The sequence below is a fragment of the Thermobia domestica genome, chromosome 2, assembly GCF_964235325.1.
Source record: "Thermobia domestica chromosome 2, izTheDome1.hap1.1, whole genome shotgun sequence".
Lineage (NCBI taxonomy): Eukaryota > Metazoa > Arthropoda > Insecta > Zygentoma > Lepismatidae > Thermobia > Thermobia domestica.
In genome coordinates, this window is record NC_137455.1 from 14,826,405 (window position 1) to 14,853,978 (window position 27,574).

General features: G+C 35.1%; 1 protein-coding gene across 3 annotated transcripts in view; it reads right to left on the reverse strand.

Annotated features, from left to right (window-relative positions):
• Window positions 1-249: 249 nt before the first annotated feature.
• LOC145670469 (glutathione synthetase-like) overlaps window positions 250-27,574 on the reverse strand; it is a 61,360-nt gene continuing 34,035 nt past the window's right edge. For all 3 annotated transcript variants that reach the window (XM_081739201.1, XM_081739186.1, XM_081739194.1), the window contains exons 6-11: window positions 25,209-25,251; window positions 24,906-24,979; window positions 19,918-20,082; window positions 9,881-10,142; window positions 4,472-4,743; window positions 250-1,048 (exon numbers count right to left, since the gene is read on the reverse strand). In XM_081739201.1, coding sequence (XP_081595327.1) covers window positions 877-1,048; window positions 4,472-4,743; window positions 9,881-10,142; window positions 19,918-20,082; window positions 24,906-24,979; window positions 25,209-25,251 — 988 coding nt within the window. In that variant the 3' untranslated portion in view covers window positions 250-876. The remainder of the gene's footprint in view (window positions 1,049-4,471; window positions 4,744-9,880; window positions 10,143-19,917; window positions 20,083-24,905; window positions 24,980-25,208; window positions 25,252-27,574) is intronic.

The window sequence follows — 27,574 nt, forward strand, 5'->3', positions numbered from 1 at the left end:
GAGATTCATGCTCATATGTGAATGATGCGCTGTGTAGAGAGTGCAAGTTTAGTTAGTAAAGATATCAAAATGCGAATACTTTCTATCCGTGCCCGTTCACAACACTTACTGGTGCGATAGCTCCAACGCCTTGTGGTTCGCATTTATTCCATTCTTGTAAGCACTTATTGCAGGCTTTTGAAAAGCCTGGAGAAGCATAGTGAGTAGTAGAAATAAAGCAATACTATATATACACACAATAATTATTTGAAAAAATATATTTTATGTATTAAATGCATATTCTTCGTATATATACATTTCACAGTCACTTGTACATAAAAAATCCAACATTATTTTCTGTCATAGTTACAGATTATATATTTCGTTATAATATTTATTGTAAAGTATTTAACAATTTACTTTGCATTATATATTACATGTCATAGAAAACTTAATACAAAGGCAATATATTCATTCGTTCGCTAAGTAAAAAGTTAACAAAACAAATTCTTTGGCACCTTACAGGTTTCATCACAAAGTGCTAGAGTCTCATACATTCACACGATTGGTCCCTCAGTAAATAATATGTATATGTATTTAAGAAAAAAAATAGTAAATACAAAATTAAAAGCTAACCGATTTTTTTTATATATATATTTCACAACTGATCTGACTGATAAACGTAGTCAAACTTTGAAAGAAAAAATGAAAAAAAATTACAGAATAAATTTCATTCTATGTCAAGTTTCCAAATAAAATGTTATCTACTTCAATTCTTACTTTCTTGTACAAGCTTGAGTAAAGGAACTGAATTTTGATGTACTCTTTCTGGAAAACCTCCGAGAATTTATTTCTTAGGCTGCTTAACATGAAAGGAACAGAAAATGAATACATATTTTACTCGCATTTTGGAGCAACACTATTTATATCACAGCAGCGGTCAACGTCAACTAAATAAGGACTGTCTAATGCCCCAAGACCAGCAGCTACCCCACCTTCGTCAGCTGTACTTAATTTTGTTCGAAGCATATGACCCACTTGTTTGTTCACCAACAGTCTGTTTTCGTCCCTGGATAAGAAGGAAAAATATCAATTACTAAACATGCATATTACATATGTGACAGAACAAAGCAATCCCAGAGTTGACATATGAAAATCACAGTATTAAGGATACTTCTTAGATCGTACAGAGTACAACCTACCTACTTCCTCTTCTCCATTGATTTATTTATTCACTCAGCTATCACGAATCGATTAGCTACTTTCCTGAATTTAGGGACGACAGATGAAAAGCCATCCGTCATGTGTCATTGTCAGCTACTTTTTATATTCACTTAGCCTCGAATTGGTTAACTTAATAAGTAACTAACACTATGATCTATGGAACCCGGAGGTTCAATGCCGCGTTCACAAAAACGCTCCATTGACTCCTGTCTTTAACCAACTGTATCCAGTATCTACTTTGTAGTCCTATTTCTGCGAGATCCGCCTTAATATTGTCCTCCCATCTGCGCCTTTGTCTTTCTAGTGATCGTTTTCTGATTGAATTTCCAGTTAAAAACTCTGAAAGCGTTTCTACTTTTACTTCCTTTCATTCTGGCTATATGTCCTGCCCACCTGAGCTTCCTAGATTTTATGATCCTAACAATGATAAACTGTATAAATTAAGTAGTACCTCGTTATGAAGTTTCCGTCATTCCCCTGTTCCCATTCCACTTGGGTCCGAATATTCGTCTCAGGATCTTGTTCCCAAATATTTTCAGTCTACGTTTTTCCCTCAAAGTAAGCGACAATGTTTCGCAACCATCGTTTTATATTTTTAGGCTTCAAATTCCTTGACAGAATTCGCGACGACAAAGAAAAAAAAAAAAATGAACTGAACAATAACATCAATTCCCTGCTTTCAATCGATATTTAATTTCTTCGTGAATATGGTTTTGGTCTGTTAATATCGATCCTAGATATCTGAAAGTATGCATTTTGTTGAAATAGAACTTAATACAAAACTGAAAGAAAAGGCTAAGAATAGAAAACAAGAGGTCCGGCCATATCAATATCGACTATCTTGAGTGTTATAACCAAAAACGTATAGCTGATCAAAAAATGAAAATCTTTGAGTTTTACGTCCCACGTTTATGACGGTTAGGCTAAAGGAGACTGATGATCAGTGATGAATGAAATGGTGGAATGAAGAAAGTGGGAGGAAACGGGAGAACCCCGACAAAACCCACGCATACGGTGTTTGTCCACCACAAAGTTCACTTGTATAGCTGAATCAGTACGAGACTCAAGATAAAGTGCTAGAAAGAGATCAAAACGACGCGAAGAAAATCTAGACAGAAAAATCAGAAGAACATTAAATACCTAATGATGACATATTTGCTACTCTTAACTATCCTCTGTTTGAATTTCACTGACGAATCGTTGGAGGTTCGAAACTATAAAGTATGTCTATTTAATGAATCCCACGGGTGTTTTGAAGTCATGCAACTACCTAATTTATATATATGTAGAGAGAAAGAGTAGTAGGAATAAAGATATAGATATTACAATGGGGTGTAGATGAATATAAGTCACTTGGAAAGAGGAGAACGTTTGTGCATTTCAGTTAATTCTTGAGAGCCAGTTACACATCCGTTGCTTCCAACTGGATGTGGACAGTAGCCTCATGTAGTTGATGTCTTGGAGCCGTTGACTTTATGAGTGTAACGAGCTGGAACAATGACCGCACCAACAGCAACTCCCGTCGACTGAAATTGAGGTGAGATTCTGTTTTTATAGGCAGAAAATATGGGAGCTAGTGACATTCATCAAAGACTTATTGCAGCCTATGATCAAGGTGTAATGAACAAGGCCGTATCAAAAAGTTGGCAAAACAGATGTGCATGACTCTGGGGGATCAGTCATTATAGATGCTGTGAAACAAAAGATGGACAGCATCATTCAAGGAAATCTAAAATCCATGATTAGTGAGATGCGTGAACAATGCCCTGAAGAGTCGAGAAGAGTTGTATACGAAACTGTCACTAAACATTTCAAGTTCTAAAAAACTGTGCGCTGTAAGTATTACGGATGCTCACAGATGTCAACAAAACTGCATGAATGGGTGTTGTGTACATTCTTAGAGCATCACCAGCGGGATGGCAACGCGCTTATTTATTAGATTGTCACATGTAACGAAGCATGAATTTCGCACAACATAACCAAAAGAAAACGAGTCGATGGAGTGGCATTATGCCAATCACCTCAAAATCCCCTTATGAACAAACTGTTATTCCAGAACCTCACATTTGAGCATCTACCACACCGTCCCGATATAGCTCCTTCGTATTTTCACTTATTTCCGAAGAAAAATGAAAATCTTGCTGGGTATTTAAGCTGGTGTCAAGATATAACAAGAGCCTGAATGTTTAACGCAACTGAGAGAAGGAGATACAAGTTTGTATCACAATACGTATATTCTGTTTTTCTATGGTCGTTAGTACATATCTTTGTATTGTCAAAAACGTTCTTTGCTTTCCCAATAACCCAAATATGTTACTGAACGGGCATGTTTATAAGAACATTTCGTTGAAAAACATGAGTCAAGGTATGTTTCTGTTCTGAGGGTTAAGGTGGAAGCGTAGTGGTTAATGTGCCGGCACAATAATCCGCAAACTCGGGTTCGATCATATCTTTCCACAATGAAATTAAATTTGAATATTTTTCGGTAAGTATCAGAGAATTACGTCAGTTTTCTTTTTTAATTGATCCATTTATTCCGAAATTAAGGGCGAAAATTGTCCATTTTGCGGTAAGTGTTTTGTTAATGATTGTACAACAAACAATATATTTTAATACGAGTTCATTTAACTTATCTTTGCTATCTTCAATTTTACACCCACTTCTTTGAGCAATCTTCAACTTCTACCAATAATTATCATACGAACATATTTAGTACTAAAGAAACTAAGTACATACACTTTTTGGTGAATACAGTTTCTATTTGATCATGCCAACGGGAATCCATGCTAAAGTTCAATCTAAGTCCCAATCTTGTGTTCATAGTAACGTTCAAAGATGTCATTCACTGTATGATCATATGGTGAATATTCGAAACGTTTACATTTGGCACTCAGTTCCTTTGGAACTAAATACATTTATATATTGCATCAATTTTTTACAGGCTCTGTCGTTAATTAATACAATATTGTTTTCATTTTATCTTGGGAACTTAGAGATCAAGAACTCAATGTGTTTACAAACGATTATTAAGCAATTACTTATGCATCCAATGTAAGGTGTCATTATTACTTTAGCTTCACGAGCTTTTCATATATGACTGATAAACAAAGCGCTATCTTTTGATTCGGAAGGTTAACTTGGTTAAACTCATTAACACGAGGTTGTATATAAGCAATAAAAGAAAGATTATTTTATAGCTCCACAACATCATTGATCATAAAGTAGTGCGGTAAAGAAGTCATAGAAGAATTGATTACACCCTACTTACCCAATAACAACGCCAAATATGCCGAGTTCACTAACAACATCCTTATAATACAACACTCCACCTGGTCGCACCATGTAACTCCTAAGCACAGGCGGCACTATTCTGTCCATCAATATCCAGGCAGTCCTTTCATTAGAGTTTTTCACCTTCTCAAGCTCATTCCGTATCTTCTCTCCATAAACGTTATTCCCTCCGCCTTCTCTCTGAGGCTTCAGAACATACTTCTCCGGATCCTTTAATGCTTGCTCAACTGCTTTGTCTCCAAACTCATCCTGTAAGAGAAGCACAAGGTTATTTCCCTGAATCAACGCCTCTAAAGCTAAATTAAATATGTACCTCTAACTTAATGAAGTCAATGTTGTCCTTAACCCTGCTCTAAACTTAACTTTCGTATTACGAGGGTTGATCAGAAAGTAAAATTACAAAATCTGCAATGAAAAGTGTAAATATTATTTCATACAACCAATACAGCCAACAGATAGTACATACATTAGGCTATTTTTCGACAGTCTCCGTATCGGTTGAGACACTTGTCACATCGTGGGATGAGTTTGAAGATTCTCTCCGGGTAAAAAGCCTGTCGTTACGTGTTCAGCCATGTTGTCACGAAGTGTTTCACCTCCTCGTCTGAAGCAAAGCGACGGCTTCCTAATTCTAATTCTATCATCAGATGCTTCGTAACGTGATTCTCCTGTTGTCCTGAATCACTTCCTTCAAGCGAGCTGTGTTCAAATCTGTTGATGCCGTGCTGGGTCAGCCACTGTGCTCCTTGCCGATGACGTTTTCTCTACCAGCCGCAAACTTTCAACACCATTCTGCGACCTGCTGACGAGACATTACAGTCTCTCCGTAAACTCTACCAGCTGCCGGTGAATTTCAGCCGTAGTTACATGTTTCGCCCCCCAGAAACTGAATAACTGAGCGGACTTCTCCGCGAGACCAGTTTTCCAAACAAGTCGTCACTTGTATTTCCTACAACTAGCACACTAGGTGGCGGGTGGCTGAAACTCTGTACAATTGCCAACTCCATGTATTGAAATTACCACACACTCCTCATTCCTTTATAAAAGACGGAACTCCAGAAATATCGGCCTTGTAACCTTAGTTTCTGATCCTCCCTCGTTTATAAGAAAATGGGAGCAATCAATCGATTTCCCTTACATCATATTCCCTCACACACAATGTATAATCAAAGTGTAAAAGTGTGGCTCTAAGTTGTAAATCATACCCGCGTCTCCGCATTATTCTATTGGTGCACTATCCCCAGTTCATTCTCTGAACAGATATATATATATTATATATATATATATATATAAAAACAAACTAACACTCACTCATACTCACTTATTCTCTCTCTCTCTCTCTCTCTCTCCTTTCACCGTCGGTAAAATAAATATTTCCTTTAATTCCTACTAATATAAGATATGGCATGAGAGAAAGAAAAAAAATTGGTTGTTTTCATTTCCCACGTAACATCTAATTCAACCAGTGTTCAAATATGGACACTGGGTCGTCCAAACATAGCAGAGATGGTAATTATGGATCCCATATTCCTAAACTACAAAAATGGGACACGCTACGAAAATTTACAGTATGTTTATAGTTATGCACTGGCTTCTTGATGAAATATCAGAATGTCAACACTCACCAAAAAGTTAGGGTTTCTATTGATGCTTACTGTGGTTACTACTGATGTTACTAGTGAACAGTAGATTACTCTTATCAGTCGAATATCTGACTAGCCTCCTAGATTTTTTTTTTTTTAATATAGCACGAATGATACTAACTTCTTGTGTTTTGGAGGAAACCAGCGACATTTGGAGCTCCAAATGATTTCTTAGGAACAGGGAAACAGACTATGTAAATTCGGAAACGGCTGGGGTCCCAAGTTGTGGTACAGTCTACAAAGTCGGACTATCGGAGCGATCAAGAGAGAATCTATTTGATTGATCAGGAAGCGAAGTGGTTAACGCACAAGCACGGTAAGTGGAAGACTCGAGTTAAGATTTTCGCTCCACTCGAACCTTTTATTTTATTCTTTGTTTGAACTTCACTAAATTCTTATCTATAGAGTTGAGTTGGGCTGATTTGATTTTAGCGCCTTTTAAGCAGCGTAGCGATAGAAGACGTGGACCTACAGGTTAACGTGTAATCCGAACCACATGAGCTATCATCGGAAATCGAACCCAGGTCTTCCCACGCCCAAAGGTGCATGCGACAACCGCATAGCCACGAGTGAACTCTCCTACCTATAAAGGATATGGTGTAGGACGAAACAGATCTTTCCCTTCAGTTGCAATATAGATATTCAAAACAGTTTAACACTCAATTTACACTGGGATTTACATAACTAAAACTAACTGGTTAACTACTTAAATTTAATATAAAGAAACGAATTGGAAAAAAGCATAAACTAATCTCTGTTTATTACTTATTCTTCAAATTAACCAAACCAAAATGTCTTAACAACGGGCTTATTTGGTATGTGACATATATAAAAGGGGAAAACATTAATGGCTGAAGAAAGAAGAAAGAAAAAAAAAAACAGCCAATGCCCGCTGTTAGAAATACTACTTTTAAACTTATATAGCTGCGTTAAAAAAAAAAAAAAAACTTTCAGTTTAACGTTTCATAATTAAGCCCTTTAGATTAAAGGAGACGGATGACTAAGGCAAGTGAATGATGATGGAAGAAATGATGGAATGAGAAAGTGGGAGGAAAGGGAGTACCCCGTGGAAACTCACGAGCACGATGTTGTCCACCACAAACTTACTTCGCCAGGGAACGAACCAGGGACCCCCACGCACCAGAGATAAGCGCTCTACTACTGAGCCATGGTGCCCTCCAGCTGTGTCCGAATTACCGCTAATGACGTACCATGCAGATAATACGAACGAATTAGAATTAGAATTTGTAAAATTTAATCCCGGCTTTTATCCTTAAAGAGATAGGTAACAATGAAAGTAAATGATTACGGGATAATAATAATAATAATAATAATAATAATAATAATAATAATAATAATAGAATGAGAATGTGAAAGGGAACGGCATAAGTTCGAGAAAATCAACTACCACAAACTCGCATAGCCTAGGATCGAAGCATGGACTCCTTACACCACAGGTGAGTGATCTACCGCTGGGTCACGGTGGTTTCAAAAACAAAGTTTGGTGTATAGCAAATGAAAGCGATAACTTTCACGCGGGTTCTAAGTTTTAATTGGTATCAGGAAGTTACAGCCACCACAGAATCCAATTACAATTTTCAAAAAAATATTAATATATGAATTAACAATACAAACTAAAGAGCGTGCATAAAAAACAAACAAGATCGTAAACCATAAAAATTTAAACATACAAAAATACATAAGTAAAATGCACATATATGTACAAAATAGAGATAACCATAATTCTTTAAAATAATACGCCATAATAATAAAAATCGTGCACGGAAAACAGTAAAATAAAATAGAAACAAACCAACAGAAATCAATACATGCATAAGAGAATAAAGTTTATAACAAGTGATAGGTTATGAATTACCTCTGAACACAAAGAAAATCAACAGTATGTGAGTAAAGATTACCACTTATCAAGCATATACTGGGTCTTCTCTGAGAACTGAATTACATTTTAAAATTTTGAAATTTCTTACTGATATGTTAGGAGAATAAAGATTTACAGCCTCTATTAATGGTAATTTGCCCATCAAAACATGCAGAAGTTTCATATCAAAATAAAGTTCTTTGTTCAGATAATTTAAGTAAACCAAGCAGATGTCAAAATTTCGTCACGGCATTTCTCTGATAAGAATTTGTTTCCATCGTAACCATGAGAGAAACGAGTTCTGAACTACTTCAATGTCGTTTTGAAAATATTGGGCGCCTTTATTCCAAATACTCGTGCAGTATTCCAGATTGCTTCTCACATTGGGCATAATATAGTATTAAACAGGTTTTCAAAGAGAGAAATCTTTAGAAATCCATTTTATAATTCCTAAATTCCTTCTAGCTTTAGAGACTATGCATTCAAGATGTTTATTAAATAAATAAATAAACAAATAATAATATCATTTATCATAGAGCCTAGACTACTTTCCTTTGCATTTACTCTTTATCTTCCATGTTCTTCACATCTACCGGATAAATGTGTGTTTTGAAACATTGGGAAGACAAATTGAATTTCTTTCAATTGACTGTAAGCAATCACAATCATTCTTGCCATTACGCCTTAGCATCAAATTCTACTGAAAAGTTAAATTAGATTTTCTTGTGTGCCAAAAATGTTAACCAATATTATTTTTTTTCTTTAACATCATGAAATCTTCATAGTAGATTGTTTTGCAAATTCATTTCTTAAGGAAAGGGAAACATAAAAATTGAACTCTATTATCTATTTGAGCTAATACTCTTAAAGTGATTACAAACTTACAACGTGACGGGAGTATTTTAATTAACTAGCTGAACCTGTGCTCTCTACACAGCGCATCATTCACATATAAGCATGAATCTCCTTTGTCATTCCTTACAATGTCTCTTCACAAACACAAGTGAAAGACGTCTGATAATTGTCAATGATATATGGTATTCATTAGGCAAGTATTCATTAGGCAAAACATTCCAAACAATAAAGATTCATCTTAGATTGAAAAAATGATTATACTTCGTTCATCCTTATCATTTGGCCATGAAGCAAACGCCAGAGAGATATACTATTCCCGTATACAAAGGTGTGCTGTTGAAATGTATAACTCGTAGGGTATTATGTTTTACTCTTTAAAATTTCAATACTTCCAGCGTACCCTAAAAAATGTAATAAAGAAATAAAGGCCATGTTTCTTTTAAATATTCAATTAGAACTGGACAATCTACGTAAAATTTCCAATCGATCAATGAAAACGTCATCTTTCTAGAGCCTGTAGTTTCCGAGATCTCATTGTCGAAACGAAGGCCACAAACATATAAACATAGTTTAAAAGAACTCGGAAGATGGAAGCACAACTCACATGCATTGATTTTAGAGAAGGCTTATCAAAATACAAAGGCTTTGGACATAATTTTATAGAATAAATTTTATGAAAAAGATATAATTAACTAATTTAGACTATTTAAAGTACAAATACTTAAAATGTTTGTCTCTGTTAAACGTGAAATCACACACAACCGTAAATGAAAGATTTGAAAGCTAAACTTATAGGTTGGAGCTCAAGCGCTTTTAATTGCTATTGTAGCATTTTAATAGATAGATAGCAAGTCAACTTGCCACAAAACTATTCTTAATTTAGTTTTTTAGATAAATTAATTTTACTCTTTCCTCCCCTCTCCTTCCACTGTTGAAAGTTTCACTTTAGGTTAAGCAACTACCCAATAAATACAAAATGTAAAAGAGAAAGAAAGAAAATAATACTTACGAAGTCCAAAGAGTAGAGCCCGGTGAAGATTTCTCGAACTGCTTCCACTTTTTCGGGTTCTCTAAGAAACTTCTCCAAAGCAAAAGGTCGAGCTAATGCTTGCTGCACTTTTTTTGTTCCGGCCAAATGGTAATGGATTGTAGGTGACTTAAGGGCACGTGACCGCTCGACCATCAACCGAGCGTCCCACTCGAGTTCTGAAGGATAATGATCAGGTACATAACCTGCTCTATAATAGACCACGGCTACCTCATGGCCATCTCTGAAAAAAATAAACAAAAGTATTACACAGTTTTATTTATGTATATTGTTGCCGTCTAGTTGTAAAGTTAGCGTGTATAGGTGATCAATTTTAGTCTTTTCTTTGCTTAAATTAGCACGTAAAAAGCTTTGAAGCAGAAGCTCTTTATTTAGAGTCTGACAGTCGAAGGCAACAGAACTAGTTCCAGAGATCTTTTAGGAATATTATCCGATTAGGATTCCCAAAGCATATTGTTAAAACAATATTCTTTGGAACTTTTGATGTGTAGTATGGCTTCCTGTAGAACACAGCTTTCTAATACACTCAAATATGATAACTACGCAACTACAATGATTGTACTGTATTAGAAAGCTGTATTCCAGATGAGGATTTCTGAAGAATAACTGGTCTTACTTATTAACTTCTCATCTTTCAACAGTTCTGAACCTGCTAAAGGGTACAAGATGACTCATTTATGCAATGTGAGATTTCCCTCTAAGCGACTTTAACTAAGACACAAGTAAATTTCGAAACAGGTTAGGAAAATCCATTGCAAGATTTATTAGGTAGCAATTTATGTCTGATTATTTGATAACATGCGTTATTTTCTGTCGTTAAATAAGCAAACTAAAGAGAAATTGAGTGCAAACATTTGTGAATCTATGCTCAGCTACGATCTCGTCAAACAGAAATATCTATCTATATAAACAATGAAAGTGACTATGTTTGTCACTTCATACTTCTTGAACCACGTGACCGATATCGATTAAATTTTCAACATAGATCAGATTTCGGACCTGGGATAGTTTTTATCATTTCACTTTCACGGTGCAACATAAGGGAAGAGGAGGGATATATATATATATATATAAATTATCGAAAATGACCGATATTAGTACCGAAGCCATAGTTTTCGGGGTCACCGAGATGAACAGTGATATTTCCGATGCAGTTTAAATCCAAATGAAATTAAATGAAATCTTTGAGTTTTACGTCCCACGGTTATGCCGGTTAGGCTAAAGGAGACGGTGATGATGATTAATGAATGAAATGGTGGAATGAAGAAAGTGGGAGGAAACGGGAGAACCCCGAGAAAACCCACGCACATGGTGTTTGTCCACCACAAAGTTCACTTGGTGGGGGCTGGGATCGAACAGTTTAAATCCAAATTCAACCCTTTATGTCCAAAATGAAAGTATTCTCCCCATGCGAAGAACGGTTACTGCTAGTAATGTGGAAAAAAAAAAAAAAAAAAACACGGGAAGTATAAACATTGTTTAAAAGCTTGTGCGAAAACCCTGTCTACACAAGGATATTAGAAAGATGAATCTTCGAAATTAAGTGACGGAAGATCTGATTAGATTTGTAAAACGAGCTCTTCATTTTGTGATACTCCATCTTCTGTATCTTAAGCTCTGAAGTGATTACTACTGAGCTTTCACAACGTACTATTTAACCGAAGTGTAGAAAAGGTTTTAACAGGGTAGTAATGGTGGGAACTATGTTTAGTGTTAATCAACCCAAAATCTACTTGGTAATCAGAACACCTACCATATTCCAAAATAATAATAACCTCGGACCAATCACTTTATTAAAGTTCTCTTGAGTTTAATATAAATCCTCCCTATATACACTCAAATTCTCAACTGCTTCCAAAGAATATGCATCAACAACATCTACCAGCAGAGTACGTTCCTCTTTCCCATAGCAGTTTTCATCCCCAACAGAAAATAAATTGTACAGATATCGACAAAAGAAAACAACATATTCTACAAACAGATTGTATGTGAAACATTATTTCTCTTATTGTAAAGTTTTTCCATTGAGCTACGCACAACCTTCCTTCTTCAGGCTAATGAAAATCTGTGGAGCATTTCCAGGATAGATAACTTGAGGACAAAGACCTCGGATAAAAGATGTCCAAACTGATAGTGAGCCCTTACGGAGCGTGAGCCTCATGGGATTGCTGATAGTGAACTTAGGATAGGCTAAGCCTCATTGAGACTAATGAGGGTGGGCTTGTGCCCACGTAAGCCCGGATTACAAAATGATCAGGGTTTTTCGTTCAGAAACGAATAATATCAACAATTAAGCGGGTTGAATTTGATTATGATAGACTTTCTTTTATTACTCTTAACGGTCGATGGTGTGATATTGTTTTAAATGTAAGGATGACTATATAGAAGATAAGGATGACGATATAAAAAACAGTTTTTACGAAGAAGTGGAATGGATTTTTGACCAACTCCGGCGATACCATATGAAAATCCTATTAAGAGATTTCAATGTGAAGGTAGGACGCGAGGATATTTTCAAACCAATTATAGGGAACGAAAGTCTGCATAAGGAAAGTAATGACAACGGTGTTAGACTCGAACTTGCAACATCCAAAAACCTTATCCTAAAGAGCACAAAATTCCCACACCGCGACGTTCATAAATACACTTGGACCTTACTAGACTAAAAAACACAATCAAATTGATCACGTTTTAGTAGATAGAAGAAGGCAATCTAGCATAATTGATGCTCGGTCATTTAGAGAAGCTGATTGTGACACTTATCACTACCTGGTAGCAACGACAATAAGAGAGATTATCGTTGAATAAAGGAAATATTCAATGTCTGAAAACGGAGAGATATAATTTAAAGAAATTAGAAGAGGGCCAGGTAAGAGATGAAAACCAGATTGAAGTTTCGAATAGATTCTCTGTTTTAGAAGATTCGGGAGCACTAGTGTTGAGGATACTTGGATTGAGATAGCATTAAAAGTTCAGAAAATGAAAAATTGGGACACGCGGAAATACGTAGGAACAAACGATGGTTCGACCAGGAATGCATCAAACTAGTGGAAAAGAGAAAACAGGCAAAATTACGTTAGTATAACTACACAAAATTTCGTAGACATCAGGCGGGAAACTTCCAAAACTTTTAGAATAAAGAAACGCGATTTTCTGAAAGCTAAAATTAAAGAACTTGAAGATAATACTAAAAACAAAAACATTCAGGAAATGTATACGGGAATCAACGAATTTAAGAAAGGCTATCAACCACGTGCTTATATATTAAAAAAAGCCGACGGAACGATTTTCACTGATATGGATAGTATCTTAGATAGAAAGGTTTCTTTGACGATTTGCTTAACACACAGCCAAAAAGTAATGTGTGGGGAGAAAGGGAAATACACACCGCAGAACCGTATATTCCAGAATCTAACCGAATGGAAGTGGAAATCGCTATGAAGAAATTAAAGAAACACGAATCTCCAGGTGTAGACGAAATACCGGCTGAGTTAATTTTAGCTGGAGGCGAAACATTGTGGAACAAGATACACAAACTTATTCTCCTTATCTGGAACAAGGAAGAATTGCCACAAGAGTGGAAAGAATCAATCATTGTTCCAATTCACAAGAAAGGCGACAAAACAGATCGTAATAATTATCGAGGAATTTTCTCTTCTATCAACATCCTATAAAATCCTTTCAAACATTCTATTAGCAAGATTAATCCCATACGCAGATGAAATTATTGGAGATTATCAGTGCAGATATAGACGAAATCGATCAACTACCGACTAACTATTTATCATTCGACATATACTCGAAAAGAACTGGGAATACAATACTCCGGTACATCAATTATTTATTGATTTTAGAAAGGCTTATGACTCGGTTAGGAGAGAAACATTGTACAACATTCTTACAGAATTTGGAATACCGAAAAAGCTAATTAGATTAAGGTGCCTTCCATTTCAACTCAGGCAAAAAAATATAAAATTGTACCATCACCATCTCAGATATTGTTGAAACTTTTTTTATAGCAACTAGATATGTTTTTAAGAGACCCATATTTTTTTGTTTTGTCGAAAAAAATTTTCCCGCCAAGTAATGGGCCATCAAAGACGGGGAGTACAATTTATGAATTGTAGAAAACATGGAAAATGTTCAATTTTGGAGCCTCACCATTCGGCTATGGGGACAGGTAGAGTTATAATTCTTGTTGTGGTGTGTACATAGGGATATAAATAAACTATATTTTATTATAGTTTGGTTTGCACATGCGTATCATTTTGTACATAAATTAACAAATGAACGTCAATTTATCTGAAAAGTCCAAGTTTGCGATTTTTTTTCGAGCACTTCCGGTTCGAATTTTAAAATTCTGTTTTCGCAGTTGGTAAGACCTGGTTACCCGCTTTCCGAAAAAAAAAATTGTATCGCTTGTGTGTGCAGCCGTTTTGTCGCAAAAAATTCGAGAAATTGTAAAATTTTCAAAAATCGTCATTTTTGGGTGCCATTTTCTCGAAAACACCATCTTTTAAAACTCTGAAATTTTGTCAGATGGTTCAACTTTTCATGAATAATAAACACACCAAATACCAGTCTCGACCAATGCTTCATGATTTAACTACAGCCTTTTAAAGTTAGCGAAGTTTCGTTAACTTTGATGTCACAGTTAGCAACACTGGGAACAATAAAAGTGCAATGATTTGATGATGTTTGTGGTTCACATTTATTAAATGAAGAATAAAAGGTTTTCTTGACTGTTTTTTTATTATTATTTTGATCAAGAAGGCTCTCTGAAATAGTAAAATGAGCCTCCCCCTACTCCTCCGTTTTCTTAAACCGAAACAATCTGAGGTGGAAATTACGATTACGAAACGCACAAATTTCAAGTTCACTTACTTAAAATGGTCTTCGGAAACAAAATTTCACTGATTTTTATTATTATCATTATTATTATTATTACATGAACCAATCATTTGCTTGGTTGGTGTTTTCTTCGCTAATAGCATGTAACCGTGCAGGTGCTCCAATAGATGTTGGCTCACTCACAACTCGTCCAAGAGTGGATCTAAGGGGGAAGAAACTTTTTTTATTTTATACATAAGTAAAACCGATTTCAGAGTTTGGAGCTCTTAAAAGTACCTCTAAGTAGCAGTATTACCCCCTCCCCCCCGTTCCAGAAGTCCGTCCTGTATCCGCCCTTGCGTAGCACATTGTCGATAGTCACAAATGCTGAAGGTCCATGTAGAATAATAAACAGCACTTCAACTTCACGTAATTCATGATTTATTCATAATATTTCTGCTACGCACCACTGGTTATCATATATATATGTATGTAACAAAAGTTCCTTTTTGTAGATTTCTTAAATCTACACTTTGAATTGCAGAAGTTCGATTTTGGGGGAAGCAAGAAGTTAGTTCATGGTGACCCGTTACTGCCATAAATACTTCGTCATTTTCCGAAACCCAAAGATGACTTCGTTGAATACCAGTTACCGGTCGCATACTTTCCCTTTTTTTCTTCCGGAAGTCGTCGAATTCAGTTCCAGGCAACAAAACGAGAGTAATACCCGGAGTTTGTACTTGCACTATACTCACGAATTCTTCTGCGGTTTTAGTGGAGGCGCGGTGGCTCAGTGGTAGAGCGTTCACCTCCGGTGCTTGGGGTCACTGGTTCGATCCTAGATCGCGCCGTGTGGGCTTTGTGGTGGACAAACACCGTGCTCGTGGGTTTTCTCGGGGTTATCCCGTTTCCTCCCACTTTCTGCATTCCACCATTTCATTCATTTCTCATAATCACCGTCTTTTTTAGCCTAACCGGCATAATCGTGGGACGTAAAACTTAAAGATTTCATTTCATTTTTTTCTTCTGCGCTTTTAATACTGTGTATCTGTTTTTGCTTAAGGTTATGCCGCGTTGCCACATTCTTTACACTTCCCCCCTCAACACCGTCGCAGAAACCCTTGCATGGCCCGTTTCACTGCAAAACCACTGCTTTATCGGACCTGTCTGCATCTCGAACATCTGAAAGCGATTTTTAAAGTGGGATGCAGCACCATCAGAAATCAGTAACACGGTTTGGGAAATTGTAGACACTAATTTTCACGTATTCAAACCTTTTTCTATAAAATATATTTTCGCTTTTCTTCGAGTATTTTTAGAATCATGTCTATGGCTATGAGTACATGAGCCGAATCGTGTGTTTTATCGTCGTTTATTACACCAAAACTGTCAGTTGTTTCATATTCCGGTGATAACTCTGAATTTCACTTTGCAGAATAACAGTCCAGTTTTTAGCGAAGTCCACATGAAGTAAAATAGAATTTGTATCTTGAAATTTTATACGTTGCTTTCAAGTAGCAATTAATTCTCTTTGGATTTTCTTGATGTAGTCATGAATTACAATTCTTACAGTTAAACCAGCAATGTACGATACGAAAACAGAAAGTGGGACAGTTTTTTTTTAACGAGATTGTTTTCCCATATGACATACGTAACACTTTCATTTTCATCAGGATCAATAATTAAGAACCCCACGCTTATTCCTTCCTCTCAGGGACATTCACCACATTCTTGAAGACATTTGTAATTTTCTACGGATCATAGTACTAAAGGAAATAGGTCACTCACGACAGCTTCAATATAGGCTGCACCTTTGATTTGTAGCAACGCAGTAGCAGCTAACTTAAAATTTGTACAATACACACACACACACATACACACTTCCCTCGCAGGTTGCGGACTGACCCACTTTAGTCGAATACTGTAAAATTCCGAGTGACCCATTCTTATGTTGGGATTGTTCTGTTTAAAAAGTCAGTAAATTTCTTTGGAACGTGTAAGAAAACGTTTCGATTTTTTTTAAACTTTTTGTCCTTTTCACTGTAATGACATCGCACTTAATTGAGACTTTCCAAATCACCACTGAGGTAATAGTTCAGGCTTTTTATAGATCATCAGAATTTATTGTATGGCCATTTCAAGTAAACTTAAAATTTGTGTGTTTTGTAATCATAATTTCCACCTCAAATTATTTCGGTTTAAGAAAACGGAGGAGTGGGGGGAAGCTCATTTTACTAGTTCAGAGAGCCTTCTTGATCAAAATAATGATAAAAAACAGTCAAGAAAACTTTTTATTCTTCATTTAATGAATGTGAACCACAAACATCAAATCATTGCACTTTTATTGTTCCCAGTGTTGCTAACTGTGACATCAAAGTTAACGAAACTTCGCTAACTTTAAAAGGCTGCAATTAAATCATGAAGCATTGGTCGAGAATGGTATTTGGTGTTTATTATTCATGTAAAGTTGAACCATCTGACAAAATTTCAGAATTTTAAAAGATGGTGTTTTCGAGAAAATGGCGATTTTTGAAAATTTTACAATTTCTCGAATTTTTTGCGACAAAACGGCTGCACACAAAAGCGATACAATTTTTTTTTTCGGAAAGTGGGTAACCAGGTCTTGCCAACCGCGAAATAGAATTTTAAAATTCGAACCGGAAGTGCTCGAAAAAAATTCGCAAACTTGGACTTTTCAGATAAATTGACGTTCATTTGTTAATTTATGTACAAAAAGATACGCATGCGCAAATCAAACTATAATAAAATATAGTTTAGTTATATCCCTATGTGCATACCACAACAAGAATTATAACTACCTGTCTCCATAGCCGAATTGTGAGGCTCCGAAGTTGACCATTTTCCATGTCTTCTACAATTCATAAATTGTATTCCCCGTCTTTGATGGCCCATTACTTGGCGGGAAAATTTTTTTCGACAAAACAAAAAAATATGGGTCTCCTAAAAACACGTCTAGTTGCTATTAAAAAAGTTTCAACAATATCTGAGAGGGTGATGGTACATGCTCTGCCTGAATTGAAATGGAAGACACCTTAATTAAGATAAGTTTAAATGAATCCCAGAGTATTCCGAATAGGAAAATTTTTGTCTACGAGCTTTCACGTCAAGAATGGCCTGAAACAAGAAGATCCGTTATCCCCATTATTATTAAACTTTGTCCTGGAGTATGCTATAAGGAAAACCAAAGATAGCAACCGGGGCCTAGAGTTGAATGGTATTCACCAGATTATGGCGTATGCTGATGATGTAAATTTAATAGGGAATGATAGAAGAACTATAGAAAGAAATGCAGAGGCCTTATTAAACGTTTGTAGGGACATGGGTTTAAAAGTAAATGCAAAGAAAACTAAATACATAAAAGTTCGTCGGGATCGTAGTACGGAAAATGATATATATTATAATTAATATATATCAAATAATACTTTTGATAAAATGGGTACTTTTAAATATCTAGGATCAATATTAACAGATGAAAACCATATTGACGAAGAAATTAAATGTCGACTAAAAGCAGGGAATTCGTGTTATTATTCAGTTCAAAATTTCTAGTCGCCGTGAATTCCTTTGAGGAATTTGAAGTTTAAAATATATAAAATGATCATCATGGTGGTTGTTCTGTATGATTGCAAAACAGTCTCTTACTCTAAGGGAAGAACAAACTGAAAGTATCTGAGAACAAGATCCTGAGACGAATATTCGGACCCAAGAGGAACGGGGATGGGAACTGGCGAAAACTTCATAACGAGGAACTACATAATTTATACGGTTTACCAAACATTGTTAGGGTCATCAAATCTACGAGGCTTAGGTGGGCAGGTCATGTAGCAAGAGTGGCAGAAAATAGGAACGCTTTGGAAGTCTTAACTGGAAGACCAATCAGAAAACGATCATGAGGAAGACATAGGCGGTGATGGGAGGACAATATTAAGATGGATCTCACAGAAATAGGAATAGAAAATAGAAACTGGATCCAGTTGGTGGCTAAGGATAGAAGTCAGTAGAGAGCTTTTGTGAACGCGGCATTGCACCTCCGGGTTCCATAGGCCATAGTTAGTTAGTTATGACATCAATAATTTAACTTTTTTTTCTATTTTTTTAAATAAATTAAACTTCAGGGTTAAAATTATATAGGCGCCATAATTTCAAATTAACAAAAAAATGGTTACTTACCATATATCCTCCTATGGAAAAAAAATAAATATTCTCCAAACGTATCAGAACAACAAGCTAGTTTCGCTTCAGTGGTAACAAGGATAAAAATGGATGAGAAATATGGTATGGAAAAAGGAATACATACTGCCAAATAAATATAACATAACAGATCAGTACTAGAAACGATAAGCAGAGCACAGAGGACGAAAGAAAGAAAGAGTTGAATTGGAATAAGCGCGGTGTCCATGCCACGTCATTGTTGCCAGATCCAAAATACACATCAAAGATAGGTAACAAGATTTTGTCAATGTTGCCAGAATGAAGATTTAAAGCAGATTTATTTTTATGAATAAGGAACGATTCTTTAATCTCCTGTTTCAATTTCCTACACATGCACGTATACACATAATATAAAACAGGTTAATGTGATGGCTTCAGGAAAAACAAACAAATAACAGGAGATTAAAGAATCAGTTATTATTCATAAAAATAAACCGGCTTTAAATCTGGATTCTGGCAATATTGATAAACTTTGGTTACCTACCTTTGATGTGTATTTTGGATCTGGCAAGAGTGACGTGGCATAGACACCTCGCTTCTTCCAATTCAACTCTTTCTTTCTTTTGTCCACGATGTTTTGGTTGTTGTTTCTAGTACCTATCTCTTACGTCATATTTATTTGGTGTTATGTATTCTTTTTCCCGTACCATATTTCTCTCATCCATTTTTATCCTAGTTACCTTACTACTGAAGACGGAACTAGCCTGTTATTCCGATATCTTTGGAGAATACTTAGTTCTCCCAGGGGAGGATAGATTTTTTTTAATTTTTTTTTTTTTATTTTTTTAAATTTAAACTTTAGTGTGTTTTGGAAGAAGGCGAAAATAAATAAGAGGGATATAACTACTAGAAGTACACATATCTAGACAGTAATAGAAATGTGTGCACCTTTCAGTTTAGAGCAATATACTAATGAGTTTTTTGTACATACTTACATTACAAGCGCTTTGTCCGACGTCAATTTTCCCCTCTTTCCGATTTCAGTCAATGTTCTTCGGATTACATATACGTCTGGGTTCTGTTTCCGGATTTCAAATTCATGAAATCTTTGGTCGCATATATTGTAAGTAACATCCTCCACAACGAACAGTACCACAGCCCTGAAATCAATGTGTACATATTATATATATATATATATATATATATATATATATATATATATATATATATATATATATATATATATATATATATATATATATATATATATATATATATATATATATATATATATATATATGAAGACAAAACACAAGAAAAAACATTAGCACATCATTTAAAATACAAAGAATTTTTAAGATTGACAGTAAACCTGGAAAAGAATTTATTGTGAAAATTGCATGTATACATAATCGTCTATAATTTGCATCTCTCTTTATGTAGATATTGTTGGTTTTTCTCTGCTTTAGCAACCCTATTAATATAGCATCTTCAAAGCATAATTACGAGGTTTGTAGGCTAAGGTCAGAGATTTCATTTCATAATTTTAATTCAAACAGATATGATAAAAAGGCTACGGAATAAGCTTATTTGACTTTCTTAATTTACTCAAAACGTACACGAAATTACTAGAACATAGGTTGCAAACTTACGACCACAAACATTTAACTTTCGCATAGCAATCAATGTACATGAATATTTTCTCCCAGTCACGTTTGCTAGTTTCGACTGAATTTTCAACTATCCCGATCTACGAGTAATTCCGCAACTGCTTGTAACGGAAAAATAAGTAAAGGAATAAAAAAAAAAATCAAACCACTTGACGTAGCGGTCCATTCATGAGCCTAGCCTGTTGCAGCGCCATCCGCTAGTGACCGGCTGAACTACGTCCAGCCTAGCGGCGAGCACATGGTCGCTAACAGGCGCATCGGGAGCTTTCTTGACCTAGTGGTCGTCATGTCTTGATTTCACGTGACTCCCCAGTTTGCCTCACGACGGTGAGTGGACGCCGAAAATTGGGAAGCACTGGCTGGGAATTGAACTCGGGACCACGCGGACATGAGTCAAACGTTCTAACCACGAGACTACAGAGTTCTCCAGTAAAGGAACAAAAATGAAAGGAAAATATGAAAACTCGGTTTAAAGTCTTGAAAAACACATGAAAGGATCTTCACTTGATACAGAAATTAAAACATTAGAAAAGACAGAGAATAAATTTGAGGAATAAACGAGGGAGGTGTGGTATCAAGAACACAAACCTGGCTGTATTTTAAGACAAAACATACGTAGGGTAGAAGGGAAGAAGCAGGCTGAGAGTTTGTCCAAGAGGAGACAAAATTTACGAATTTACATTGATGATAATAATCACGGCCATTCGATCTCTCCTTATAAACACCTCACGAAGAAGGACAGGAATGCCTGTTAAATTTGTAATCCGATAAATTTCTGGATATGGCAATTTTTCGTCTTTAAGATTGTTTATTATTTGGTTGTATCCTTTCACTTTCTTACCCACTACTAATACCCAGATACAGGAAGTCCTCGCGTTAGTTTCGACACACGATATTTTCGAATTTACAAGATTTACTCCTAAAATAATAATAATAATAATAATAATAATAATAATAATAATAATAATAATAATAATAATAATAATAATAATAATAATAATAATAATAATAAGTGAGTATTTTGGCTTACGTGGGAAAACTAGTTTGGTAGCGCGGGTCGGATCATTATCTAAGTCACTTTGGAGTTAAAAGTGAAAGTGCTCTGCTTGTATTGCTTTGCTTGGAGAGTTTTTGGTCCTTATAGCTCTTAAACAAAAGTAAGAGTCTTTACATGATTTCGTTTTTATTATTATTATTATTATTTTAGATCATGATTATAAACCGTGTTTAAAATAGAAAAGTGATTTATGATAGGATATGTTTCGACTTACACCAAAATTCAGATTACGCGACTTGTATGAAAGGAACCGAATCGCAACAAGAGGACATAGTATTTGAAAAATACAAATTGGAAACGACTGAGCACAAGGATTTTTGTTCATTCATTGTTATTAATTTATCTCCAATATTACTACCACAACCTCATATTTATTGCTGACCAGTGGATTGCAACACTTACTTTTATTAGTGACATATTGCACTAAGTATATTGTGATCAAAGTAATCCTTCAAAATGGAAAAACGTTCTTAGCAGTTTTGTATTATCTTCAGCAAATTAATTTAATTTTACATTTGAACACCGTATTGTTATTGTTATGAATATACGAGTTTAGAACTTCATAAAAAAAGTAAATAAATTAACTTAACTTACCTGTGCGTATCATTTGCATTTTTAATCCTATTATTTCAATATCTTTTATAGTGCTGGTATCATCTCCAGGAGGATTTCATCTTTGAATATGACTAGTTGATATTTACATGTTATCTCCTTACCTTGTACATACAGGGTGGTCCGGAAATGGGCGTACCCCTCCTTTAGTTTCAACAGTATAGTGTTAGTTATGGTAGAATGTCTGTACACAGTTACCTTGAAGTCTTAAGAGTCATAGACATCGGTATGATCACCATCCATGTCGTAACAGAGCTAAATTCTGCGCCAAGTTCTCGCAGATGTTTTGCAGAGATATTCCGGAGTCGGAGTCACGAGGGTAAAGGCGTGTTCCACAGCTGCTCGTAATTCCTGCGTTGTGTGATATCGAATGTTTCTTACTTGTGCTTTATGAAACCCCAGAGAGCATTGTCTGGTGTCGTCAGATCGGGACTTCTTGGAGGCCAGGCAAAGGGAGCTGGTGAAGATGCACAACCTCTTCCAATTCAGCGGCTACGAAACATCTGATTCAGGTAATTGCGCACATGAATCGCGAAGTGCGCTGGTGCTCCATCTGGTATCACAAATGTTGCCAGACAATGCTAAGCAATGTTACCAAACAAATGTGGGTAAAACCTAAATCCGTCAAAAAACACCAATTAGGGGTACGCCCACTTCCGGACCACGCTGTATATTCCACTGAGAACAACACTCAAAAGTCACTGCAAGGAAATTCTAAGAACTTCTACACTCATTTCGTAAAAAAAACGTATTATAGGCTAACCAGGAAAAAAAAGTTTCCCTTTTTTTCCCCTTCCGATGTATATACACATCAAACCTTCATAACAATCAGAATAGCGAATTCCTATGCTTAATACATCACTTGCACTTATGAGAGCTGAAAACAATATTGAAGACCAGTACAAAAATTTCTTTTTGCACTTAATCTACTTTTTCTTTGTGCATATATATATGTGTGTGTGTGTGTTACTAATAAACAAGAGTAGCCAGTCCCTACACCATAGTACTGTTTTTACCAGTTCTTATAAGCAAGTAATGTACAGTGTGTCCATAAAAATACTATCATACTTTAATGTGGTATTACGTAGTTTTGGATAATCGTATTTAAAATAAATTAGTCACATTTGAAAGAAAAGCTCACTTATTTTTGTGTATGTCAACAATGGACAACAATGTCAATAAAGGAAAGTAAATGCACTCATGTTTACTTTGTATTAGAAATAATTGGTGAGCGCACTTGTGTTTACATGCTCACTAACTGGTTATTTCCACAACTGGAAAAAGGCAGCAATGACTATTTTCCAACAAGATGGAGCATCTCCTCACTGGCATTTATATGTTCGGGGACATCTGAATGAGCAGCTTCCAGGAAGATTGAATGGACATGCCAGAAATGATGTCTTCTACAAGTGCCCGCCGAGGTCGCCCGACTTGAAAGTCTCTGGCTTCTTTTTATAGGGTTACGTAAAGGATTGTGTCTAAGTACCCCCATTGCCTCAAGACCTGCAAGTTCGTATCAGTGCTACCATCCAATCAATTTAATCAGATATGATGGAACATGTGTGGCGTAAATGGAAATACCGCTTTGATGTCTGCATCGCCACTCGTGGGGCCCACATTCAATGTCTATGAGTTATAGTGCAAATATTTGAGTTTTTCTTTCAAATGTGACCGATTCCATTTAAATACGGTTATCCAAAACAACGTAATACCATTTTAAAATATGATAGTATTTTTATGGACAAGCATAAGATTTGGCTGCTATGGTTTCGTATGAAGGACTTATTTGTATGTGCGTTGGAGAAAAAAAAAAAATTTTTCCTGATAAGCCTACAATACTTTTTACGAAGTTCTTATGATTTCTTTCAGTGACTTTTGAGTGTTCTTTATAGTGGAATATATGGACGAAGGTAAGGAGATAACACGTAAATATAAATTCGATTCATATTCAAAGGAAAAGTTTTTCCTGAAAAAGATCCCAGTCGTATACAAGGTACTGGAATTTTTGCATTAACCAATTGAGAATGTTCCAAGAGCATTGCCCAAACGAACTTCAAAAGAATTAATTTTGATTAAGATTAACTTTTACAGGCTTTATACCAACTGTTCTATATACTTTATTATTAAAGCCATTAAACAATTCTTGTAATATATCTATCCATTTATAATTTCCTTGAGTACTAAAATTTTCCCACATGTTTTGTTTAAGAGTTCTGTTAAGATGTTCTACGATATGTTTTTTTACGAGGACACATGCTCAAAATTAAAAATTCGCAAATAAAACGCACATACATCTTTATATATATATACAGAGAGAGAGAGAGAAAGAGAGAGAGAAAGAGAAAGAAAGAGAGAGAGAGAGAGAGAGAGAGAAAGAGAGAGAGAGAGAGAGAAAGAGAGAGAGAGAGAGAGAGAGAGAGAGAGAGAGAAAATTCAGTAACAAACTTTTTAAAGTTCGTTGAAAATACAAATAATACGTACAGGTACGTGGAGTTAGTTACTTTATCACATAATGACGTATAAAGTGAGAACTTTAACGTACTTAGAATGTTGTTTTTCATTCTTGGCTTGCTCAGAAAAGAGTAATGGGAAAACAAACTGGATCATCGTAAGTACTGTGTATATAAAATGTGCATGTACTTACTCTTTCTTATTGTACAGTTCCCATGCCTGAATCATTGCTCCTGCTAAGCCTTCTAGTGCATTGTTTTTAGGAATCTACAATATTGAAACCAAAATACATTAAGTACGAATGCAACAACTAATTAGCAATAAATGATTTAGTAAATTAAATAGAAATATCAGAAAAACAGACGATATTCGAACATTTCTCCTAGTAATGGAATAGCTTTGGAACAGTACTTTATTGATATGTATGTAATTTAAATATAGTTTTGATACAATTAAATAGTTTTACAAAGAACAGTAAGTATAATTTAGTACTTACATTATTAATTTTGTCACCATGTCCCAGTTCTTGCAGTACATACCTAGAACATGAAATAACTTTTAAATGATACTAAAATATACAAATTTAAGTATCTTTACATTTATATAAGAAATTTGAAACACTTAAAGAAGTTCGAATGAAAGAAAATTAAATGTATATTATATAAAGTGCTAATTTCGTTTTCAGCTTGAGTTTTTTTTATTATTTACTTTTTTTAATTCTAAAATGAAACCAAAGTAAATTTTTTCATCATCATTTTATATATAAGTATGTAGTGAAATATTACCAATTATGTTTCTGATTACTTTTCAAAGAATTTCAACAACTTTGGCATTTTTAAAACATTGTTTCCATCTTGGTTATTTTCTCTGAAGAATGCAAACTACAAAATAGGAGGGGAAGTCCGAAAAGAAAGTTTCCTCACTCGTTTCCCCAGGAAAGCGAACCGTTTTGCCCATCCGCCATACAGTCCTGATCTCGCACCCAATGACTTCCATGTGTTTCTGGCTTTGAAGAAGACTCTCGGTGGCAGGCGTTTTGGAAGCAATGTTGAAGTTACAGAAGCTGTTCGACGCTTCTTCCGTATGTAGAGCTCCGAATTTTTGCTGGGTGGGTTTTTGAAGCTTATAGACCGGTTTGACAAATGTCTCAATGTACGTAGTTCTTAGGTGCAAAAATAAAGGTAAGTCTAATCTTGAATGTCACATGCTATTTTTGGTCTTGCATCCCCATCTGTCCACAGTCGCCCGGGGAAATTTATTTTCGGATTCCCCCTCGTATATTGAAACATATCTTATTTTCTTAAGCGCAATAATAAGTTATTTTATCCAGTAAATTTTTCTCATGTTTCTGTTGAATATAATGTGTATTTATTTTCGCACTTACTGACTAATTTTGTTAGTAAATAACTGAGGCTACATCAATTATTATTGTAAAGTATTAATCACTACCGTATGCTTTCGATACTCAAAAAGAAGTTCTAACAAGCTTGAAACTAAGATGTAATGCTATTCATTTTCTACATCAGGTTAATAATGAATGTCCGCTGAAAATCTATTCATAGATGACAGTTACATATACATACATGAGGATCGTTCAGAAACTAGTGACCTTTACAGAACTGTAAACAAACCATTTATTTTATATCTATATATTTTGGGTAAATTTTCGACATCAATATGCTAGGCTTTCGAATAATGTTGTACTGTATCGTGTGGCAAACTTCTATGTTCTCTTAAAGCTTCAGCAAGAAATTAAGTCAAAAAATGACATTGTTGTACGAATGATCCACACCACGAAAACATAAGTTTCACTCAGAATCTAATTGTCTTACACCTTATAGCTACATCTGGCTTACGGCATTTTCTTTTCTTTCTTTCTTACAATGAAGGACTGAAAGCAAACTTTCGGTAGCAAATTTCTGAACTATTGTAAGCACTGTATTGCAATGATATGTAGAAATTGGAAGAGGATACAATATCTACTTGAATATCTAGGGTAATTACATGAAAAAAATATATATATTCAGTTCAATCCTACCACTATATATACCACACGACTTAAGACAAAGTATTTATACGTGCTGACGAAAGTACTATCAAAACGCTTGTTTAAAAACTAAAATGCCCGTTTGCGTAATTGTTAATTACTTTTGCTGCAAGTCATGTCCGGCAAATGAATCAACCTAATCACATAAAAATGCAAACAAATACGCAGAAGTTTTATTCATAGTATATCAATGTTGAGTTTACGTTTAAAATCTTTACGTTTAAATCTTTACGTCAATCTTTACGTTTAAAACCATCAATTGATTGATTTTAGAATTCCAGTTATTTACTACACAGTTCGATTGCCAATTAAATGCTCGTCGTTAAGATAAAGCGATTTTGAATTATGAAATAATAATAATAATAATAATAATAATAATAATAATAATAATAATAATAATAATAATAATAAAGTGTTAATTTATTTTTCAAAAATAACAAAACTTAGAAAATTTAATGCAAATCGCATTACATAGATCAATTTATAGCCAAATTGAAAACAAATGTCCTGTATGACAGCTAATAATTACCGGTTAGTACAAATGTTATCATGCATGATTATCCTTTTACCAACTTTCAACTCTGCTGCACTTCCCACAAACTTTTATCAATCCTACCACTATGTATCGCAATCAAGAGGAATCAATAGTCGTAAATTATTTAGAACATACTGTAAACTGGAATAATTTTTATTTCCAAAATACGGAACATATGTACACTTCTCAAAGATATAACTGACCACCCGAATTTTTAAAGTCTCTCAAAATTGTAGATTTGGCAACAACACATGCAAAGGAGGGGACGTCATAGGAAAAA